The sequence below is a fragment of the Gobio gobio genome, assembly GCF_949357685.1.
Source record: "Gobio gobio genome assembly, chromosome: 15".
Lineage (NCBI taxonomy): Eukaryota > Metazoa > Chordata > Actinopteri > Cypriniformes > Gobionidae > Gobio > Gobio gobio.
In genome coordinates, this window is record NC_137108.1 from 34,721,650 (window position 1) to 34,741,181 (window position 19,532).

The 19,532-nt window shown below is 36.8% G+C and overlaps 1 protein-coding gene across 3 annotated transcripts in view; it reads right to left on the reverse strand.

The window, feature by feature from the left end:
* Window positions 1–19,532, reverse strand: part of phactr4b (phosphatase and actin regulator 4b) — a 53,889-nt gene that overhangs the window by 17,909 nt on the left and 16,448 nt on the right. The window contains exons 3-5 of one of the 3 annotated variants that reach the window (XM_079836919.1): window positions 19,428–19,472; window positions 1,786–1,956; window positions 1,254–1,334 (exon numbers count right to left, since the gene is read on the reverse strand). In XM_079836919.1, the coding sequence (XP_079693045.1) occupies window positions 1,254–1,334; window positions 1,786–1,956; window positions 19,428–19,440 (265 nt within the window). In that variant the 5' untranslated portion in view covers window positions 19,441–19,472. Of the gene's footprint in view, window positions 1–1,253; window positions 1,335–1,785; window positions 1,957–4,404; window positions 4,599–13,015; window positions 13,349–19,427; window positions 19,473–19,532 lie in introns of those variants that run through there. The other 2 variants (XM_079836917.1, XM_079836918.1) reach the window with 2 other exon arrangements.

Sequence of the window (19,532 nt, forward strand, 5' to 3'; positions counted from 1 at the left end):
TTTACAAGGAGGGACAGAGCAGTGTAGAATAAAGGTAAAATATTAGTGATGCACCGATCATGATTTTATATGGCCGATTTTTTTTTAAAGAAAACTGGCCGATTCCGATACCGATTTCAGATTTTTTTTTTTACATAATAAAAGAATGAAAGTATACATGAACAAGATGTTTATTTGGTATTTAACAGGCTAAATTGGCTTTTGGCTAATGAAAACAAGTCCGCAATCTGAAATTAACGAGAAATTGAATTGGAAATTAAAAGGCTGAAAGGTGAAATTAAAGGCAACAACTGCATATTCTGCAATCCAAACAAAGAGGTTACTTAAATCAGAATTTTTGTTTTTAAATTCAGTGTAAAGAAAAAAAGTCTTTACCAGTGAAATAATGTTTAGTGCAACGAAAAAAAACTAAGAAGGTAAAATAAAAATGATCATCCTATAGGCTACAGAACTGATAGTATTTAATTTCAAAAGTGCATGCATGTTTAGGCTACAAAAAGAAATATTTCGGCTTTGTCATAAGTTAGTCTGTTTCGTTCTCATCCGATCCAACAGGTGAGAAGCTGAGCTGAGCAAACGCTCACTATCTACGCTTGTGCAGGGCGCGGAGAGGTAAGCTCGCGCAGGAAAGCAGCTCTTCATTCCCTTCAGCGTATCTCGTCTCTTCCCTTAGTTCTCCAGTTTCCGTTTGTAACACAAGTGACATGTTCGCGAATGATTGCAATATAGGCGTATGTGCACGCGGGCGCACTTCCGGAAAAATCTGCAGAAAAATACAAAGAAAACCATCCGGTTCCGATTTTTGGCCGGTCAACCGGTGCATCCCCATAAAATATATGAAAAATAATGCAATTTTTTAAAAACGAAGCATGAACACATGTTACACTGCACCCCACAAACACAATCAAGCCTTCGAAAGAATGTGTTTTACCACCCCTTTAAATTAAATAAATAGAAATCCCTGGTACATACAATTGCCCATAGTTGAAGAAACACTCATGTTCTTGATTGCACACACTGGGACATTGCATAGACATCCATTGTTTTATATACAGTTATAAATACTATAACCTAACCTTAACTGTAAACTTTCTGCATTTTGTACTATTTAAAACAAAACAGCTTTATTTACTTTTTATTCTGTTTTTACAAATGGGGAAGTCCCCCATTTTGCCAGGTTAGCTCACTTCAGGATACAAAATATTGTTAAGTCGGCACACAGACAGAGATACACACACACTTTTTTGTCCTACCATTGTCAGGAAGCTCCTTCAGCACTCCCTGCTCGATCAGTTCCTGTCTTGGCCTCCTCATCGACATCTTTCTTTCCAAAACTGTGGGGGGGAACAAAAACACTATATATAAAAGCTAAACTCACAGTTGCACACAATTGTATACAACTTCATGGTTTTGAACCACAGATTAGTGCATCTCCTGCAAAGGCCCTAGCTTGAATCCACAAACACTGAATGCATTTATCATCTAATTATGGAGTATTATCCCTTGAATTACTGGACATTTATTGTACATTAAACATTTTTAGTACAGTGTTTGGTCAACATTTGATGTCAGGTATCAAGTCCTCAAGTGAAAAAAAGTTACAAAATCGCTGTACAAAATGATTTTGAAATCATCTAGTTATTGTTCAAAACATCTGAGAAAATATTCATATCAGCAAAGGAAAGAAAACATTAACAAACAGTAGGGTGTGATTTAAGAAAAAAAAAAGTCAAGGAAGGGAAACTTATTTTCCAACACAAACATGAAGAGAAAAGAACAAAGGACCTTCTGAAGTTTCCTTAAATTTCTCGCTGCTTTTCTTCTTCCTCCACTTCCAGGGTTTGAAGATCTTTCCCAGGGTAGAGAACTTGCCCTTGCGCTTGGGAGGAGGGGTGCCGTCCCCTGCCATGCCCCCTTCGCTCCCCATGGTGCTGTGCTGGTGGTCACCTTCATCATCTGGAGAAGAGACAGAGCATTAATTCCTTGACTGACCCGTCAAACACAGGGTATATCAATGACTCCAAGATGCCTTGGGTCAGATGGTTTATGTAACTCAAACTTTGTGTAGTGCAGAGTGTTTACGTAAGCCTAGCGTGCCACATCAGGGTGAATTATAATATTGTGCCATCATATGAAAAATACTGTCCCATATATGCAGCTGTGTCCCGTGCACTGGATCGAGAGACGCCCTCATGCATAAAAAACTTGACACCACAACCCTTCTCCAACCTCAGTATCAAAACATACTAAACTGCTGAGCCTCCTAAGAGTCACTATTGTTTTAGACCCCAACGCAGAGTGTTTTCTGGCGGCTCTCAAGAGAAGACGAGCTGAACCCATTGCAAATCTCAAATCACATCTCAGCATGGTGAGCTGGCCAAAGGCCACTCTTTCTCCATGTTACACACTCACATTCCTCTCAGGTCCAGCACAGCCAAGAGACTCACAATCTCACATCTTTGGCCCATTCAAGTGGATGCTGAACGTGGCTTTGAACTTTCCGGTTGATGGGGATGGGCCTCACCGTACTCACTTTTGTACACCGATGAAGCTTTGCATCCCATAAGTACAGTAAGTTACAGGGCCATTTAAAAGGCCAATATTTTCTCCATTTAGAGATAATCGGCCTATAACAGTGCCTGCTTAGCTGTGGCAGTTATTAAACCCATTCTCAGATTGAAAGTTACTTTTTTGTATACATTACTGTTCAAAAGTTTTGGGTCAGTTGGGGGAGGAAAAAAAAGAAAAAAAATAGAATGCATTTATTCAGAATAGGGATGCATTAAATTGATCTAAAGTGACAGTAAAGACTTTAACATTGTTCCAAAAATATTTAAAATAAATGCTGTTCATTTTAACTTTCTATTTGGTTTCCATGAAAATATGAACCAAATCAAAATTTTAGACACTGAAGACTGGAGTAATGACTGCTGAAAATTTAGCTTTGCCATCACAGGAATAAATTACATTTTCAAATATATTAAAACTAAATTAATAATAATAATAATAAACAATATTACTGTTTTACTGTATTTTATCAAATAAATGCAACATTTGTGAGAGGGAGAGAGAATATTATTTTTTAGAGTAAATTATTTACTACAGAAAGTTTCAATAACTTTCAAAAATTTTTTTTTTTTTTTTTACAAAAATATTAATATTTTCCAGACTTTTGCAGGCATAAAAAAATTACACTTTTGAAATTCCCTGATATTTTCATGTGTTCCAGATCTGTTGGAACCTTGTAGGCTGTTTTTATTTCAGTATTCAGTCAAATTCACGCTTAAAAAAACAAACAAATACATTTTGTAAAGAAAATCATATGTAGGCACAATGTAGGATCCTGATTAATCGCACCTAACATTGAAGTTAATATATTTTTAGACTGTAAAAATATAAATACTTTCACATTGAATATAATATAGAAACAACATAAAGACAGTATATTTTAAATATTGGTTTTTAATGGCATCTTTCAATTTATCAAAAGAAAGCATTGCATTCATGCATTCTTTTTTTATCAACACTGGAAGTTTAATAAAAAAAGCTATATTTTGAGCGAAAAGCTGAGAAAAGCTGAGATTTTTGCCTGCCCTGCTAAAATGCACAAAGTTTTGGGCACAAAGTTTTGGCCAATGTACCCTTGTAAACAGTGCTTTAAGATTTTCAGGTAGGTCTAACAGGTAAATATACAAACATGTAATAATCAAACACTTCAGTCTTCATTGAATAAATGATAAACTGAATATATATATTAATTTCTTAAAGCTACAAAAGTTATTCAGTCAAGAGCAGGGAGTGATTTTCTCTTTGTCTTTTGTTGTTTGATTAACATTAATGACAGACAGCAGCAGATTTATTAGGCTGGTGTCACTTTAAGACCTGAGGCGCATGACATGGATCTGACACATCCTATTATCTCACCACTCTTTATGTTCATTTAACACTTTTTAACTCATGTGAGACTGCGCTTACAAGGATACTCAACAAAATGGGATTTTTGACATAATGTTGTGTTTTTGTCCGTTCAAGTGCGAAAAATAACTCAAGGTAGCACTGGCACGGATTTCGGGTGTTTGTTCACAGACGGCATCAACCAGTCAAAAATCGTGATCCATTCCTGATCTTCAGAATGTTGAATTTAGTATCTTGATTTGTAAAGAACCGTAGTTTTTGGTACAGCCCTATCTAATACTCGTCACAAAAGTAGCGGGTGTGTAACAAAGCCTAGTAAAAAAACCTATGCTGTTAGGTAAGTAAAAATATAGGCAACCAACACCTGCAACCCACAAATCAACAGGGAGAACTTAACTCCAAGCGAAGAAGCTAAAACACACAACATAAAGAATCATTAGGCACAAGTCCCCCATTACCACATTTTAGTGTGTGAATGCATCAGTCTACCTGGACTCCAGCTGCCATGACAACTTGTTTGAAAGCAGCAAGCCATAAAAGCGTCCACTTCCTTTCCTGCTTAGTGTCTCCAAATCAAGGAGAGTGAAAATGTTAAAGTAGTAGTACAAATGAAAAAGTTACAGTCCTAGAGCACAATGTGACTGAACCCAACCATATTTCCGACAGTTCAGATGGAAGACGCCGTCTGAGGAACAGGCAGTCTCACAACTCAAAAAGTGTGAGGACTCCCAGTTTCTTGAGTACATGAGGAGTGTAAAAGACAGAATATGGACTCCTAATGTCTAACAAACGAGGAACACCATCCAGAAAAGTGCTAAGAAACACCAGCAGCCGACCACATATCCATGATCATATCCTAAAAGCACAGCTGGCCTTTGGAAAGACAATCAGCGAATGACGCACATCCACTGAGTTCGGTAAGAAAACAAGAGCAATGTGTTACGCAGATATCATCCAGCTGCATTAAATTTGAGCATGAGCAGCTTGAGTCAAGAAATTAGCCCTTAATGGATCAGACATCACTAATAGCGGCAAGATAAGTGAACCATAGGAAACAGATCCGGAAGACAGGGCTATGCAGAAGATTTGAGTGAGGTGTTGTTTAAAGAGCGATCCGTGCATTAATGGCTGGGAGAGATTCAGATTGCCTAGGAAAACAGAGGGGGGGCGAGGCCTGGGAAACAGAGGGAGGAAACGGCACTCCACCCTGATCCTGAAACGGGGAGGGAGAGCGTAAGAGGTGAAGAGAACCAAAAACGACCCCCTCCCACAGTTCACCACAGTGTGAAACAGGAAAACAGAAAACGGCAGATAAAACAAACAAGACATGCAGTTCCTGATGTGCAGTTGAGTGCTGGTGAGCACTTTTATTTTATCAGACTGCCGAAACAATCATATATGGATAGAGCACAACTGTTTTTCTTACACTATCGCATCGGTACTTGCAGGCAATTTAAACTGCCTTTCAAAAGTCTGGGGTTGGTAAGACTTTTTTAATGAAGTCTTTTATGCTCACCAAGGCTGCATTTATTTGATCAAAGATACAGGAAAAAAATATCATTACAATTTAAAAGAGCCGTTTTCTATTTTAACTAGGGCTGTCAAAAGATGAATCGCGATTAATCACATCCAAAATAAAAGTTTGTGTTTACATAATATATTTGTGTGTACTCTGTATAATTATTATGTATATATAAATACGAACACATTCATGTATATATTTAAGAAATATTTGCATGTATATACTGTATATACATTTATATAATTGATATTATATATAAATATTTTATATATAAATATAATACATTTTTCTTAAATATATACATGCTTGTGTGTGTTTTTATATATAAATAATAATTATACACAGTACACACACATATATTATGTAAACACAAACTTTTATTTTGGATGAGATTAATCGCGATTAATCTTTTGACAGCCCTAATTTTAACATATATTTTAAAATGTAATTTATTCCCGTGATGGCAAAGCTGAATTTTCAGCATTATAACTCTAGTCCATTGGTTCTCAAAGTGTGGTATACGTACCACTAGTGGTACTCAGGCTCCCTAATGGCAGGGGAATCACTAAATAAAAGTCCCTGTAAAGGAAATTCTTAAATTTGTTTCTAAACACATTTTAAAATGTTTAGTGTAAGTTAGTATTAAAACAGTCGATGACACACTGGAGCCACTGACCATGGCTCCTCCCCTAACACTATAATAACTAGAGCACATTCGCAGCAGTTCGCCCGTTCAATCGCACGTTACGGTCACTACCGTTAGTTACTACAGCCTACAGTTAGCTAGCTAGTTATGCCTTTGTCACGTAAATGCATATTACCTAGTTGCGATAAACTTCAAATAAGCTTAAAAAACTAAATCGATGATATCTAGAAGAAGTGGATTCATTTTGTGAACAGCTACCTTGATCACCACCAACACCTGCCTCAGCAGTGACTTTACACTGGATAGCTTTACAAATGCAGATAGCGGACACACCCCCAGCATTTGAGAGCAGAGCATGCTGCTTATTGTTTCAAAATTTTGCTTGCCGTTTTGTTTTAACCATTCAAATTTGTCTGGGTGTGACAAACTCAGAAAAAACATTTAATTTAGACTTTACAGGGACTTAAATAAAAATGTATGTTAAAACAATACATTTTAATTTAATCTTTAATCTTTAAATCTTTTAAATCTTAAAAAAAAAAAAAAAATTTAACATTTATGTACAGTACAGTTTTAATTAAAATTTTAGGTACAACACATTTTAATTTAATCATTATTAAATTATTTTATTTACCTGTATGTAAGCACAGTGCAGTTTTAATGTGCAAACTGTGTATTTACAATGCTAAAGTGGCTGACAACAGTAATTATTCTTATTAGGAATAAACTGCCTCGATTTTGAACTGTGCAGCGCTGTAGCTGAATAGTTAGGCCTACTACGCTACTGTATTTTAATGTTGGTCATTATGGTGGTACTTGGAGAGCCAAATATTTTCTGAGGTGGTACTTGGTATAAAAAGTTTGAGAACCACTTCTCTAGTCTTTAGTGTCACATGATCCTTTAGAAATCATTCTAACATGCTGATTTGATGATAATAAGAAATAAGAAAAAAGCACCAATGTTGAAAAACATTTTGCTGCCTAATATTTTTGTGGAAACCAGTGTCCTTTTTTAAGGATTCTTTCATGAACAGAAAGAACAAAAAACAGCATTTATTTGAAATACATTTTTTGTAAACATTTTACGGTCACTCATCAATTTAGTGCATTGTTACTGAATAAATTGATTTCTTAAAACAAAAAATCATACTGACCCCAAAAAATGTAAATGGTAGTGCATTTTTTAGATCATTTGTATACAGTTCTACAGGTAAATTTCTATTAAAAATCTCTACTATTTAATCAAAAATACAAATAAAACACTAAAACCGAAAACCAAAAATAAAAAAAAGGCATGACAACATTGAAATAGACAACATGAAATACAGACATACAGAAATCTAAAAACAGGTCAAGTAAAAAAATTATTGTGATATGTATCATGAGGTAGCTGCTGATACCTAGCCCTAGAACACCAAATAAAGCTAAAACTCAAATTTTCTTCATAAAGATTCTAATACTTTCAGAAGATGTTTAACTGTTACTCAAAGGATGCGGCACTGACTGCTTATTCCACCATAATGAGCTCGGCTTACCCTCTATTGGCCAAGTGATTTGAAGGACCACTCAGCTACATTACCTAACCAGACTGAAACAATCAAGCACTTAAGCAGAACAGCAAGAACTCGAATCTATTTTATACAACCCCGCCACATCACATACAGTAAAAAAGAACCCAACAGTTTTTTTAAGCGTCCACCCGCGAAATCTGTACTTTTAACAAGATACATTTTTAAAAAGTCCCCTGCATTCTGTTGCCCACAATGAAGTTGTTCTTTAGCACCACTTATGTGAACGGCCTCAAACAAACATATCCGATTGAGGCAGCTGCACCAGAAACAGGTCCTTGAGACCGATTAGTTGACTTGTCATTCAGGCAATCCACCGACTAGTCGATTGGTGCATTTGGATGCATGTACATGCAACTCCAGAGCCAGAGACTTGAGGTGTATATGCTAAGCAAATGAGAGGAGTGTGTAGGCAGTTGTGTTGTCGGAAATAAGGCCGGCATTCAGCCTGGAGCAGCTTGTTTCATTATGTAACAGTCTGTCTCTGCAGGGAGAAACCATGAAGAGTCAATCACTGCCCTGCCACTACACACCACCCCCTTATGCATTGCTGTATATGCACAAATGACTACAGGCTCTCATTCCAGACAGCCTTACTTGTCAGACATCTTTAATGTATAGTTCTCAAAGCTGTGCTATACATGATGAAAAAAGCATATTAGAAAAGACATAGTCTGTGGGCTATTTGGCTGTTAGAAAATCAGATGCATTTCTTAGGGGGCTTTTACATAAGATGCATTCTTGCCTTCAGAAACAAGTTCAAAAACACAGGAGGCCAACAAAGGAACAGAATGCAGGGGTCTCAAGATGAGTTTTAAAAAGTTTTTAACTTGAAACGGCATATTAAAAATGTAACACTTGGGGCGAGATGCTCAAAGTGCCACCAGACATAATGCTGTGGCCAAAGACTACTGACTGAATATGCATGCTAAAGCGGTGGGCATGAATAGAAAATATCATACATTTTCGAGAAGGTTTTTACTGTGCAAACTGTCTAACAACATGCCAATTCAAAATACATACAGGAAAATACAATGTATTATATAGATATATTTAAAATAAATAAAAAATATACATTTTTATATTATTAATATGATAACTTATTTATAATTTTATACACACTTAAAATACTTTTAACATAATATAAGATATAATAATATATAATATAAATGAGGTATACAAATAAAAATAACATTGTATTTTGTAATATTGTAATCTAAATATATAAATAAAAACTACACACACTCAGACACCTAGATAAAATAGTCAGTTGTTGGACAACATTGTGACCCATCCCTATTTGGAACCATTTTTGTCTGAGGTTAAGCTCCAATTGGACACACTGTTGTAGGGATAAAATGTTTCAATCGCTTCCAGCGAATTGACATTTTGCTGCAAGGAGAAACCACTGGAAACAAATACAGTGTCGGCAACAGTGAGCGGATTCCGTCGAAAGAACAAAGACGCCTGTATTGTGACATGAAACCTAGCCGTGCTGTTGGGCTGAGGAACATTAAAGACTTGATTGCTTCCTCTGTGCAGTAACCGAATGTCAGCTGTGCTTTGTCTCCTTGTTTTTCATCACTATTGGTGGGGTCTCACACCCTGCACTGGGGGAAACAGTACAAAGATCATCATGATTCAGACTTCAGGCTTTTCTCCACAAATAAACAATGTGAGACTTTTGCTAATTGCTAATAAGTCACGGAAGTTGTGATCTTCTTCCCTATTGTGACGTAGGCCTATATTCGTGTGAAATGGCTTCTCAAACAAGAAAAGATTTAAGGCAGGACTTGATTTTGTCCATCAGGAATTGAGTTGCTATCGCTGTGATCTCATTTGAGTGACAGGTTGTCCTGCCCTAGCACCGAAAAACACGTCATCAGAAAATAAAAGAGATACCACTGCAAGAGCGCAAAGTGCATGGATACATTTCTATAATAAATACTGCAATATTCGATTTTAAAAAAGTTAATTGTGAATTTTGATTTCATGGTGACTTTAATGTTGGCTCATATTTACCATGATTTTTTTTTTTTTAATTGTGGTAATCAAATAGGGTTTTAAATTATCATTTAAAAATGAAACGGTAATACTAACTGTTGGGAATTTTACCGTGGTTTACGTCAAACTGGTAACCGTTTCTTCCCTACTGCTGAGTCATAACCAGTTCCTGCTCTGCTGAAGTCAAGCCGAGGTATGCTTGCTTCTAAAACCTAGTGAGCTGCCTCAATGCTTCCAGCATTGGCAGCTGCTTTCTAAGACAGTCTCAAATGTTTTACAACGTTTTAGAAGTTTCAATAGTTTGCCATTAGTATGTTAAGAGCGAGATATTCTAATAAATACAAATATCCACCTTATTTTAACATACAGCCATTTTAAACTTGAATGTGTGATTCTTCTGGTCTCAGTCCCTTCCAGTTATTTTAGCTGTACAAATACATTATGCTACTTGAAATTACAAACAGATATTATTTGAGTTTATTATTAAAGGGGTGATGAATTGAGAAATCAACTTTCCTTTGAGCCTTTGGTATATAAAAGTTAATCGTGATATAAGAGTATCCAGTAAGTTTCAGACCTGAAAACGTCCTTGTTAGTCAAAGAAAAGTTTTTATAGACACCAGGCCCAGAAAACAAGAGATCTCACAATATGTGACCCTGTCTGTGAAAACCCAGCTAAAGTCATTTTTTTGTCATTCGCTGTTTTATACATGATTTTGAGAAATTCCAATTTTAAAAATCAAGCTTATTTTTGAAATTGTAAAACATTTTAACCATTATTATTCTGATAATGTGCCATATACCACATTAAAGCTAAGATTCTCCCATTTTCAGTGATATAGGACACATTTATGGGAAAATTCTTAGTTTTGTAAAACAAGTCTATTTATTATGATGTGCATGTCCAAAAAGCGTGAAACATTGAAACGAATGGGGGCACCACAAGAGCTTGATTTACCAAGTCAGTTCACTCTAATGATTTGTAGGCTATAACTTTATTAATAAAATGAAATCTCAGTAGAAAATGTCATTAATAGGCCTATATATATCGATTAATATATAAAACATCCATAGAAAATCTCACTGTGTAACATTTGGAGTAAATCAGGACTAGGCCTAATGCCCTATAACAAGTTAACAGGTCAGTCTCAAACTTTGTGCAGATAGTTAGTCATAACTGTGAATCTTCACTTGTCTCACAATTCGATTAGATTATGATTCATTAGGATTTTTTCATGGCTCATTGTGCTTAATAACTCTTTTAGCCTACATAAAGCACGTCCTGCACTTTGTTCTCATTCATGCATGTTCTATTCGTATAGGTTTACAAACCGAAACCAAAACATCAGACACAAGAGCTTTGCTTCCGAAGGACACACGCAACCTTTTTATATTAATATATAATACGGGTTCTTTATTTAGCCCTACAAAAAACAGTAGGCCTATATTAATCATTATTAATTAAACTATCAGCTGTTCTGTTCCTTGCGCTTCACTTGCCGCGGCCGCCCTGTCAGAGAGCGAATTCATAAACTCAGCGCCTCAGCATCAAAAAACCAAACTATTTAGACACTTAGCAGCCATTAAATGTCTTTAAAATAAGATGGATGTATAGGCAGAAGGTGGAGTTAGGAAATAAATAAACTGTTCCTGAAATGTCGGTGATGGCACAAAGAAATCCACACAGAAATCGGAACCCGGCTTAAGTCGCCGTTTTCTTGCCTTTCCCGACACTTATCTGATCCTTGGTCGTGCGGATTGATATTATGGTCTATTTGCACTTTGTAATTGTAAAAAATACGTTTCTGAACCGAATGATATAAGAATCAGCAGTTGTTTCTGCGTCGAAAGTAAACATTAAATCAATATTTAAGAAGCCCACGTCCGGTATTTTTTGGTGCAAAATAATAAAACGTAGCGTCAATAAAATCATTAATTTCAGTATTTATAATATTATAAATGAAAAATTGAGTACTGCATCTCAAAGCCCTTGGTATAATCTATCATTTACAGCAATAAACACAAATTGCCTGTTTTGGTCATTTTTATGGCTATGACTACTTTGACGCTCAATATCTCCTAATTAGATTATGCGACTTTAGCTGGGGTTTCACAGACGGGGTCACATATGTCGACGACTGACCTAATAGGATGCAGAAGCCCCGCCTCAAGCCCCCCACCGGTTCGTGGAGCTAAACGATGCCAGTTCCAGCTCACGTGCGTTAGACATTGCATGTTTCTTCACTTCATTTCATCGCGGAATCGATTGTAAACAAGATAGAGGTCGAGACTGGATTTGCAGACATATTGAGATTAAAACACAATGCTGTGCCTTCTATATTGAATCCGACAGGAACGGTGCAACCCACTTATGTGAGTAAAACATGTTTTTTTTAATATATGTTTAGTATTGCATTGTTACAGATCGTTTGATATCTATTGATTACATACCTTACCACGCTGTCATAGGCTGGAGAAAGTGTTATTGGTTAATTCGTGATCAGACTCGGAATTGTAACGCCAGGGCTCGCAAAGCCCAAAGTCCCGGGGCTGTGTGTTTTTCAGACGAGCTATCACCGGGCGCATGCGCGCGCGTATGGTTCGCGGTTATATTCACTGATGATCGGGAGAGCCAAGTAATACAGAAATAACATACCAATCAATCGCGGGTGGATGAGAGATGAATCATTGTGTTTATTTTAAAATAAAGATATTTTGAGCCCTGTGAGCGTTTTCCCACACGCTTTCAAAACAATTCCTCACGTGTACAGACAGGGGAGCTGAAGCTCATTAAATATGCAAATCTTATCCAATCCTAGCCATGGGCGTTTATTTCCAAGCCTTCAGAGAGCGTCACGCCTATCAAAACCGAGGAAGAAAATAGCCTATTGCTTATTCATTATGATGTTTTTCAATGTAAAAACCACGCAAACGTCATAAGTTGACCTCAGACAACAGTATAAAAGAAATTTAAAAGCCAGTTCATGACACCTTTAAGCTAAGGTGGATAAGTAGCACAAACAAAATTGGGTAAAATAACAAAATAAAATAATATAATAATATTTTTTAACTAAACATTAACGAATTAATTGATATAATTTTTTTTAATCAATACATTTCAATATTGAATAATAAGCATTTATAAAAATCAACATTTCTTGTTGCTTCAACTCCAACACCATCTTTTTTTTTAACTGCACTTGTCGCAGTGCATTCTGCGATTGCATTTTTCTAAAAGGACTGCTTACATGAGATACCACCTTCAATTTTGGCTAAAAATAAGTTATCTTAGAAGGCAGCACGGTCCATTTGTCTACCTTTTGGAACTACCTTCTTGTCTGAAGCGGTTTCTTGACTCACCCAAGTGTGCGCAAGAGTTTGGAGGTACAGTCTCAAGAGGGAACGTCTGTCCCATACTCCAGCCCCCTATAAGGGCCTCTGTTTGCAACTCCTGTCCAGGTGCAACCCAATGAACAGCAGCAATTCAGGATACCCAAAGTCTTCCACTTTTCCTCTCAGTTTCAAAGGACTCCTTTCCTGTCACCTAACCTCGCTCTCATGTTTCCTTCCACTTTCCAACTCACAATATTTCCAAGCTCCTCTCTTTTCTTTGAGTGGATCTCATGCCAACTACCCTTCTTTTCTTCCAGTGTCCTCCAGCCCTCCTTCTGCAACTCTCTCCACCCCCTCTCCCTCTCTCACACCACTTTCTCTCCCTCCACTTCATAAACGAGCTTGCAAAGCAGATCAGCGTAGACGCCAACAGATGCCTATCATTCCTTAAAGCAGAGGTCAAAGTGCAAAGTGAGTGTGTGTGCGCTTGCGTATGAGTTCTAATGAAAAGCAAAGGGAAAAAAGAGCAAGGGATTAAAGGGAAGTTCTGCCAACGGAGGGAGAGATGGTATCAGCTGGGCAGACATTTGACTTTGTGGTTATGGAGAACACAAAAGGAACTGACATCTGACTGATCATCAAAAACACTCTTAACACATCATGTTAGTCAATATTTTAACTGAAATGTGAAATTTCACTGACATTACAAAGAAAACATTATATAACAGCGTTCATTGGCCACGTACACACTGGAGAGTTGTCAAGCGCATTTAAACACAGGAGTGAGACTCTCTTATGAAATTGTGATGATTGACATCATAGCAACGTTATGGCATCTAGCATGTTTGATATCCACTATTGTTGACCAAAAACTTCTACAGTTCTGCAATTTTATCTAAAGCCTCGTTGACGGAGACATCATGTTTTGTTTATTCTTGGAAGGCTATTTCACAGAGTGTGCTCCTGCAGTGTTGCCATGTCCACATATTATAAGCATTTTTGGCTTGTTTGAGCTTTCGTAGTGTATGTCATATCTCACTAATAATCTTCCCTTCCAGTGGGAAAAGGTTTGAGGTTGGTAAGCTTTTGAAAGAAGTTTTAAGAATAATTACATTAGGAAATATTACGATTTCCTATTAAAGGGTTAGTTCACCCGAAAAGGAAAATTCTGTCATCATTTACTCACCCTCATGTCGTTCCAAACCAATAAGACCTTTGTTCATCTTCAGAACACAAAAGATAATATTTTTAATAAAATCTAAACTATTTCTGCCCCTTCAAAAAGGTCATAAAACTAATTAATATGAATTGAGCGGTTCAGTCCAAATTTTCTGAAGACACAAAAGCTTTATATGATGAACAGATTGAATTAGGCATTTATTCACATATAAACATTGATCAGTAAAAATAAACAGAAGCTCAACCGAACCTGCTTGATGCACTAGAACAATTGAACAACCTCATTGGTTGAGCTTCCGTTTACCACAAAAGATGTGGGAGTTGATGAATGTTTATATGTTAATAAAATCCTAAATTAACTCTGTTCAGCATATAAAGTGATCATGTCTCTTCAGAAAATTGATTAAACCGCTCAATTCACATGGATTGCTTTTACGATCCTTTATGAACTTTTTGAAGCATCAATGTGGTAGTTTGTAGCAGTCAATTGAGGTACAGAAATTGCTGATATTTTATAAAACATATAATTTGTTCTCCAGAGATGAACGAAAGTCCTACAGGTTTGAAACAACATATAAGTAAATTATTCATTTTTGGATGAACAAACCCTTTAAAATAAATTTTAATAATAATTCTTTACATTTATAAAGTGCTTTACATGGAAGGGGGAATCTCATCAACCACCACCTTATCCACCTGGATGATGTGACAGCAGCCACAGTGCACCAGAACGCTCACCACACACATCAGCTTATTGGTGGAGAGGAGACAATCAGTATATTATATATATCAGTTAAACGCTTACTCTTTTTTTTCAAAGGACATCCTGGGATTTTTAATGACCACAGAGAGTCAGGACCTCTATTTAACGTCTCATCCGAAGGACGGTGCTTTTGAACAGTATAGTGTCCTCATCACTATAATGGGGCGTTAGGACCAACACAGGTCACAGGGTGAGCACCCACTGCTGGCCTCACTAACACCTCTCCCATCCAGGTACTGACCAGGCTCAACCCTGCTTAGCTTCAGTGGGTCTTGGGCTACAGGGCGATATGGCTGCTGGCTTAAAATGTAAATTATATCTTTGATGGCAAAGCTGTTATTTTTCAGCATCACATTATCCTTCAGAAATCATTCTAATATGTTGATTCGGTGCTCAAGATTTGACTAATCACAGTTGAAAATGGTTGTTTTGTGTAATGATTTTGTGGAAAAATTGTGAATAGAAATAGAAAGAATTGTGTTGTTACAAAAGAACAACATTTTTGTGACAACACAAGTCTTTATTGAATTCAATTCTATCTTACTAGCCCCAACTTTTGAGTTCTTTTGTAAATGTTAGGCTTGGAATATTGTGCACAAGTTACATAAACTACTTTTATGATGCTATTTTTTCCTTTGTGAAACTTGAAAGCTCCACACCTATTAATTGCAATTGCATGGAAAAGAGCAAGCAGCACAGTCTTCAACATTTCTCCTTTTGTCTTCCACAGAGGAAAGAAAATCCGACAGGTCTGGAATGGTGAGTAAACAGTAACTATTTATTTTTGGGAGAAATGTTCCTTTAAGATTGATGCTGAATCTAGGTCTTTCCCCTAAACAAACCCTCTCTTTAACGCGAACATTAAAACTTATTAGTATACACTCAGTGATCAGTGGATCTGGACTCCTGCCCTCTGCACGGAGCAGAGGGTAATACACTTCAGCAAATCTTCATCCACAGGAATTCCAAGAATGCAATTTTATCCAGCAGAGTACATTAGCAGAGAACGGGAATGTGGAAGTGTGTAGCCATGTAACTTGACTCTAGCAGGTCGCACTCCTAATCCCATTTCCTACAGCCTGACATTACTTCTCATTCCACAGCCTATAACAAAGCGATTCTGTCCCAAACCCCTGAATTGCATTGTAGTGTAAATAAAAGCTTCTTTTAGATGAGAAACCTCAGTCATGGACCACATCCTCCCTGTAATCAACAATGCTCCAGATCTTTGGTCACCATCCATGACCATGTGTGATCATGCAGCCTAAGGACATGTTCTTGTGTTCAAACACAGCCAGATGGATCGCAAAAGAATTTAATGATTCACCATAATTCACTAGATTTGACCCAATTTCCTGTCAAATCTAAGGAGAACACTCAATTCAAGAGATCAGGTGTACATTACTGGACCTTCATTCGTTCACAAATTAACAGCAATAAAATTCCACGCATGTATATTCAGGTGAGTGACTTCACCCACAACTGAAGGAAAGTAATTCAGGCTCCCTCAATGTTAAACTCTTTACATGACTGATGCTTTTAGACACAAACATATATAATAGAAAAACGTATCAGTTTCCATGCTCTCTCAACATTCATTAGAATGGTATTTATTTGTTCTCATGCCAACTTTGTTTCATAATTAATAAGGAATAATCTCCAGGATGAAAATGTTAAAACAACCTTTACGTCGACCAAATAAAAACAGCAGCACACAGCTAGTAGGGTTGTCAAACATACCGGTACAACCAGTACCAGTCGCTATAAAAATAAAAAAGAAGAAAGGTTGCCCGTACCAGCAATTCTGCAGTACCGGTAGTACAGAGACCCGGGTATATTCAGTACTTGCTATTAGAAGCTGCTTTCAAACGCTTTTTTATAAGCATTGACCATTGTAGCCAAATCGCAATGAGTTGAGCCTATATCAGAGGTGCAGTAAGTTAGTTAGAATCCGCTTAACACCGCTGAAAAGGTTTTGTTTTGTTCAACGTGAGCCACACACTCGCCAATCTTTTCATTATAACCAACAAATTCAGCGCATTAGAGATTGACAACCTTAGTGGTTATAAACGAAGGACAATTTCCTCTAGTCTGTTTCAGACTCTTAATGCTGTTGACGCAGTGTAAACAGCACAGCACTTCTAGAACGCCAGCTTACCATTGGCCAACGCTGTTCACGCGAGCACTACGTTCTGCCGTACAGGGTCGGCCCTGACCTATTTGCTGCCCAGAGCAAGATTTTACTTTGTGCCCCTAGTATCAAGGTTTAGCACTACATGTTATCTGTCTAAGTTGTGGAATTACTACCGTTTTATTTTTGCAATGCATTGATGTTTTTATTTCTATTGTTGTTGTTTTATATGATGTCCAGTCCATTCTACCCTGTCATTATGTTCATTATATTATCATTATCATCAATTATTTTATTTTTTTAAAAGGCTGATGATAGTTAAACTATACTAAAATAGCACCTACATTACAGCCTAAACACACATAGCAAGAGTGCATCTGGCATTCATGCACAAACTATTCATTGAGAACTAGCAAAAGTGTTTGTTTTTCAGTAGATAGCAGCCATTTTCCACTAAACTATGCACATTCATGTTTTCACCATGAATTCAACTGAGAAATTTAGATATCTAATGTGAATGTTTAAATAAAATGTAGCTATTTTAAATAAACCTGTATTTAAATATCAAAATAAGTGAGTTTTTGCTTAAAACAAGTGATCTGCCAAATGGGGTGAGAAATGATCTTATTTCTGTTTGGGACAGAAACAAGAAACAAGATTTCAATCAGAAACTAGATTATTTTTCTCACCCCATTGGCAGACAATTTAGCTTGTTTTAAGCATAAATTCACTTAATTTTGATTTTATTTTCAAGAAAACAAGAAAATGTAATTTTACTTATCTAAATGCATCTTGATGTAAGATTTTGATATTTAGACTAGAAACAAGACAAAAATACTAAGAAAGAAGAGCAGTGTATCCCTTATCTTCCCTGCATCAGAGGGCTTCTGTCTTTTTTGACACTACAATTCGGCTATGCGTCATAAATAATCAGGCAACTTTCACCATGTCTACACCTGTATACTAAAATAGTATCAGTAATAAATTTTGTCGCCCCTATGGATGAGTGGCGCCCACGGGCATAAAAGATATTGTTGATTAAAGTCGTTATTTTTGTTTGTTTTTTGCGCACAAAAAGTATATTCGTTGCTTTATAAAATTAAGGTTAAACCACTGTAGTCACACGTTCGACACATGCGCAGTTTTGAGCAATCGCACACCACGAGTTACAACCCATATATTGTAAAATATTTCAAAAACATTAAAAATATCTTAACCTCAAACTTTTGAATGGTAGTGTGTGTAACTGTGTATAAAGGAAGTGCAACTTCAGGAGACCTGTGATTAGTTGAAAGACCCAATGCATTGACTAACAGCAAAGTCAACGAGTTGATTCAGTTTATAGATGAGAATGTGATGTAAAATAGGGCATTCAAATAGAATTGGCGTATGCTGTAATAATTATAGGCTGCTTAGGCTCAACACATCTTTCAAAATATTTAAACAAAAAAAAAAAAAATTTTGAGGAGAACCAAGAACAAACAATCCTTTCTCTCTGTGGTGCAGGAGCTATGAAATCACCAAACCACATGCTGATATGGGGGCAACAGATACAGAAAGAGCAAGAGGGAGAAACTGCAATGTAACAACAAGAGGGAAGAGAACAAAAGCGATAAAGCAAGCAAAGGAAGAGGCAAAAACAAAAATAGCTTTGTGCTGCATGGCTCCGACATGTTACATAAAATTTGTACATCCAAGTTGGATAGACCACAATCACAAAAGAACTCTGACCTATTCCTCTCGCAACTCATTTGTTATCTTTGCAACCATTCCAAGATCATCCCCACAGTAAGAACACACATGCATCTACACTGGGAGAAAAAAAAATGACTCAGAGGATTGAACTGAAGCCCTGCTTCTCTTTGTCCCAGTTACAGCACCTACACTGGGCACATTTCCAAAGAGAGAGAACGAGAATCAGAATCAGTTCGTTGGATCTGCCTAGATCCAGAGGCTGACATGACCTGGAAAACAATCTCTACGAATCTGCTCAAGGTAGGAACTACCTTCATGACCTTCCTTAGGGGGCGACACAGAGCTATTTACCAGCGTTTTGTTGACGACTGACGAGCAGGAAGCTTTAGTTAATTACTTCTGCAAGAATCCCATTTTAATCAAATACAGTTGTTCCTCATTACACCGCTCTCACAGGCAAATAACAAATGTTTGACTCCAATGGCTGCAAAGTAGAGTATAAATTGCGTTGTGTAACTGTGGTTTTGAAAGCACCAAAATGTGTTAAATCAAGATCACACATTGGTTTCTGGACCATAATCAACAGCATCTACAAATGGAACAGTTTCTTCTCAATTATTCAGCATCATTAGTCTCAACAAGACAGAGCAAGCAAGGCAATAAATACTCACCTCGATTTTCCATTACAGAATCGGAGACAAAACGATAAATGGATCCTGTAATTAAAGCAAAACAATCAGATAATTACATAAGCAGGTCCTTCATTTACAGAGCCA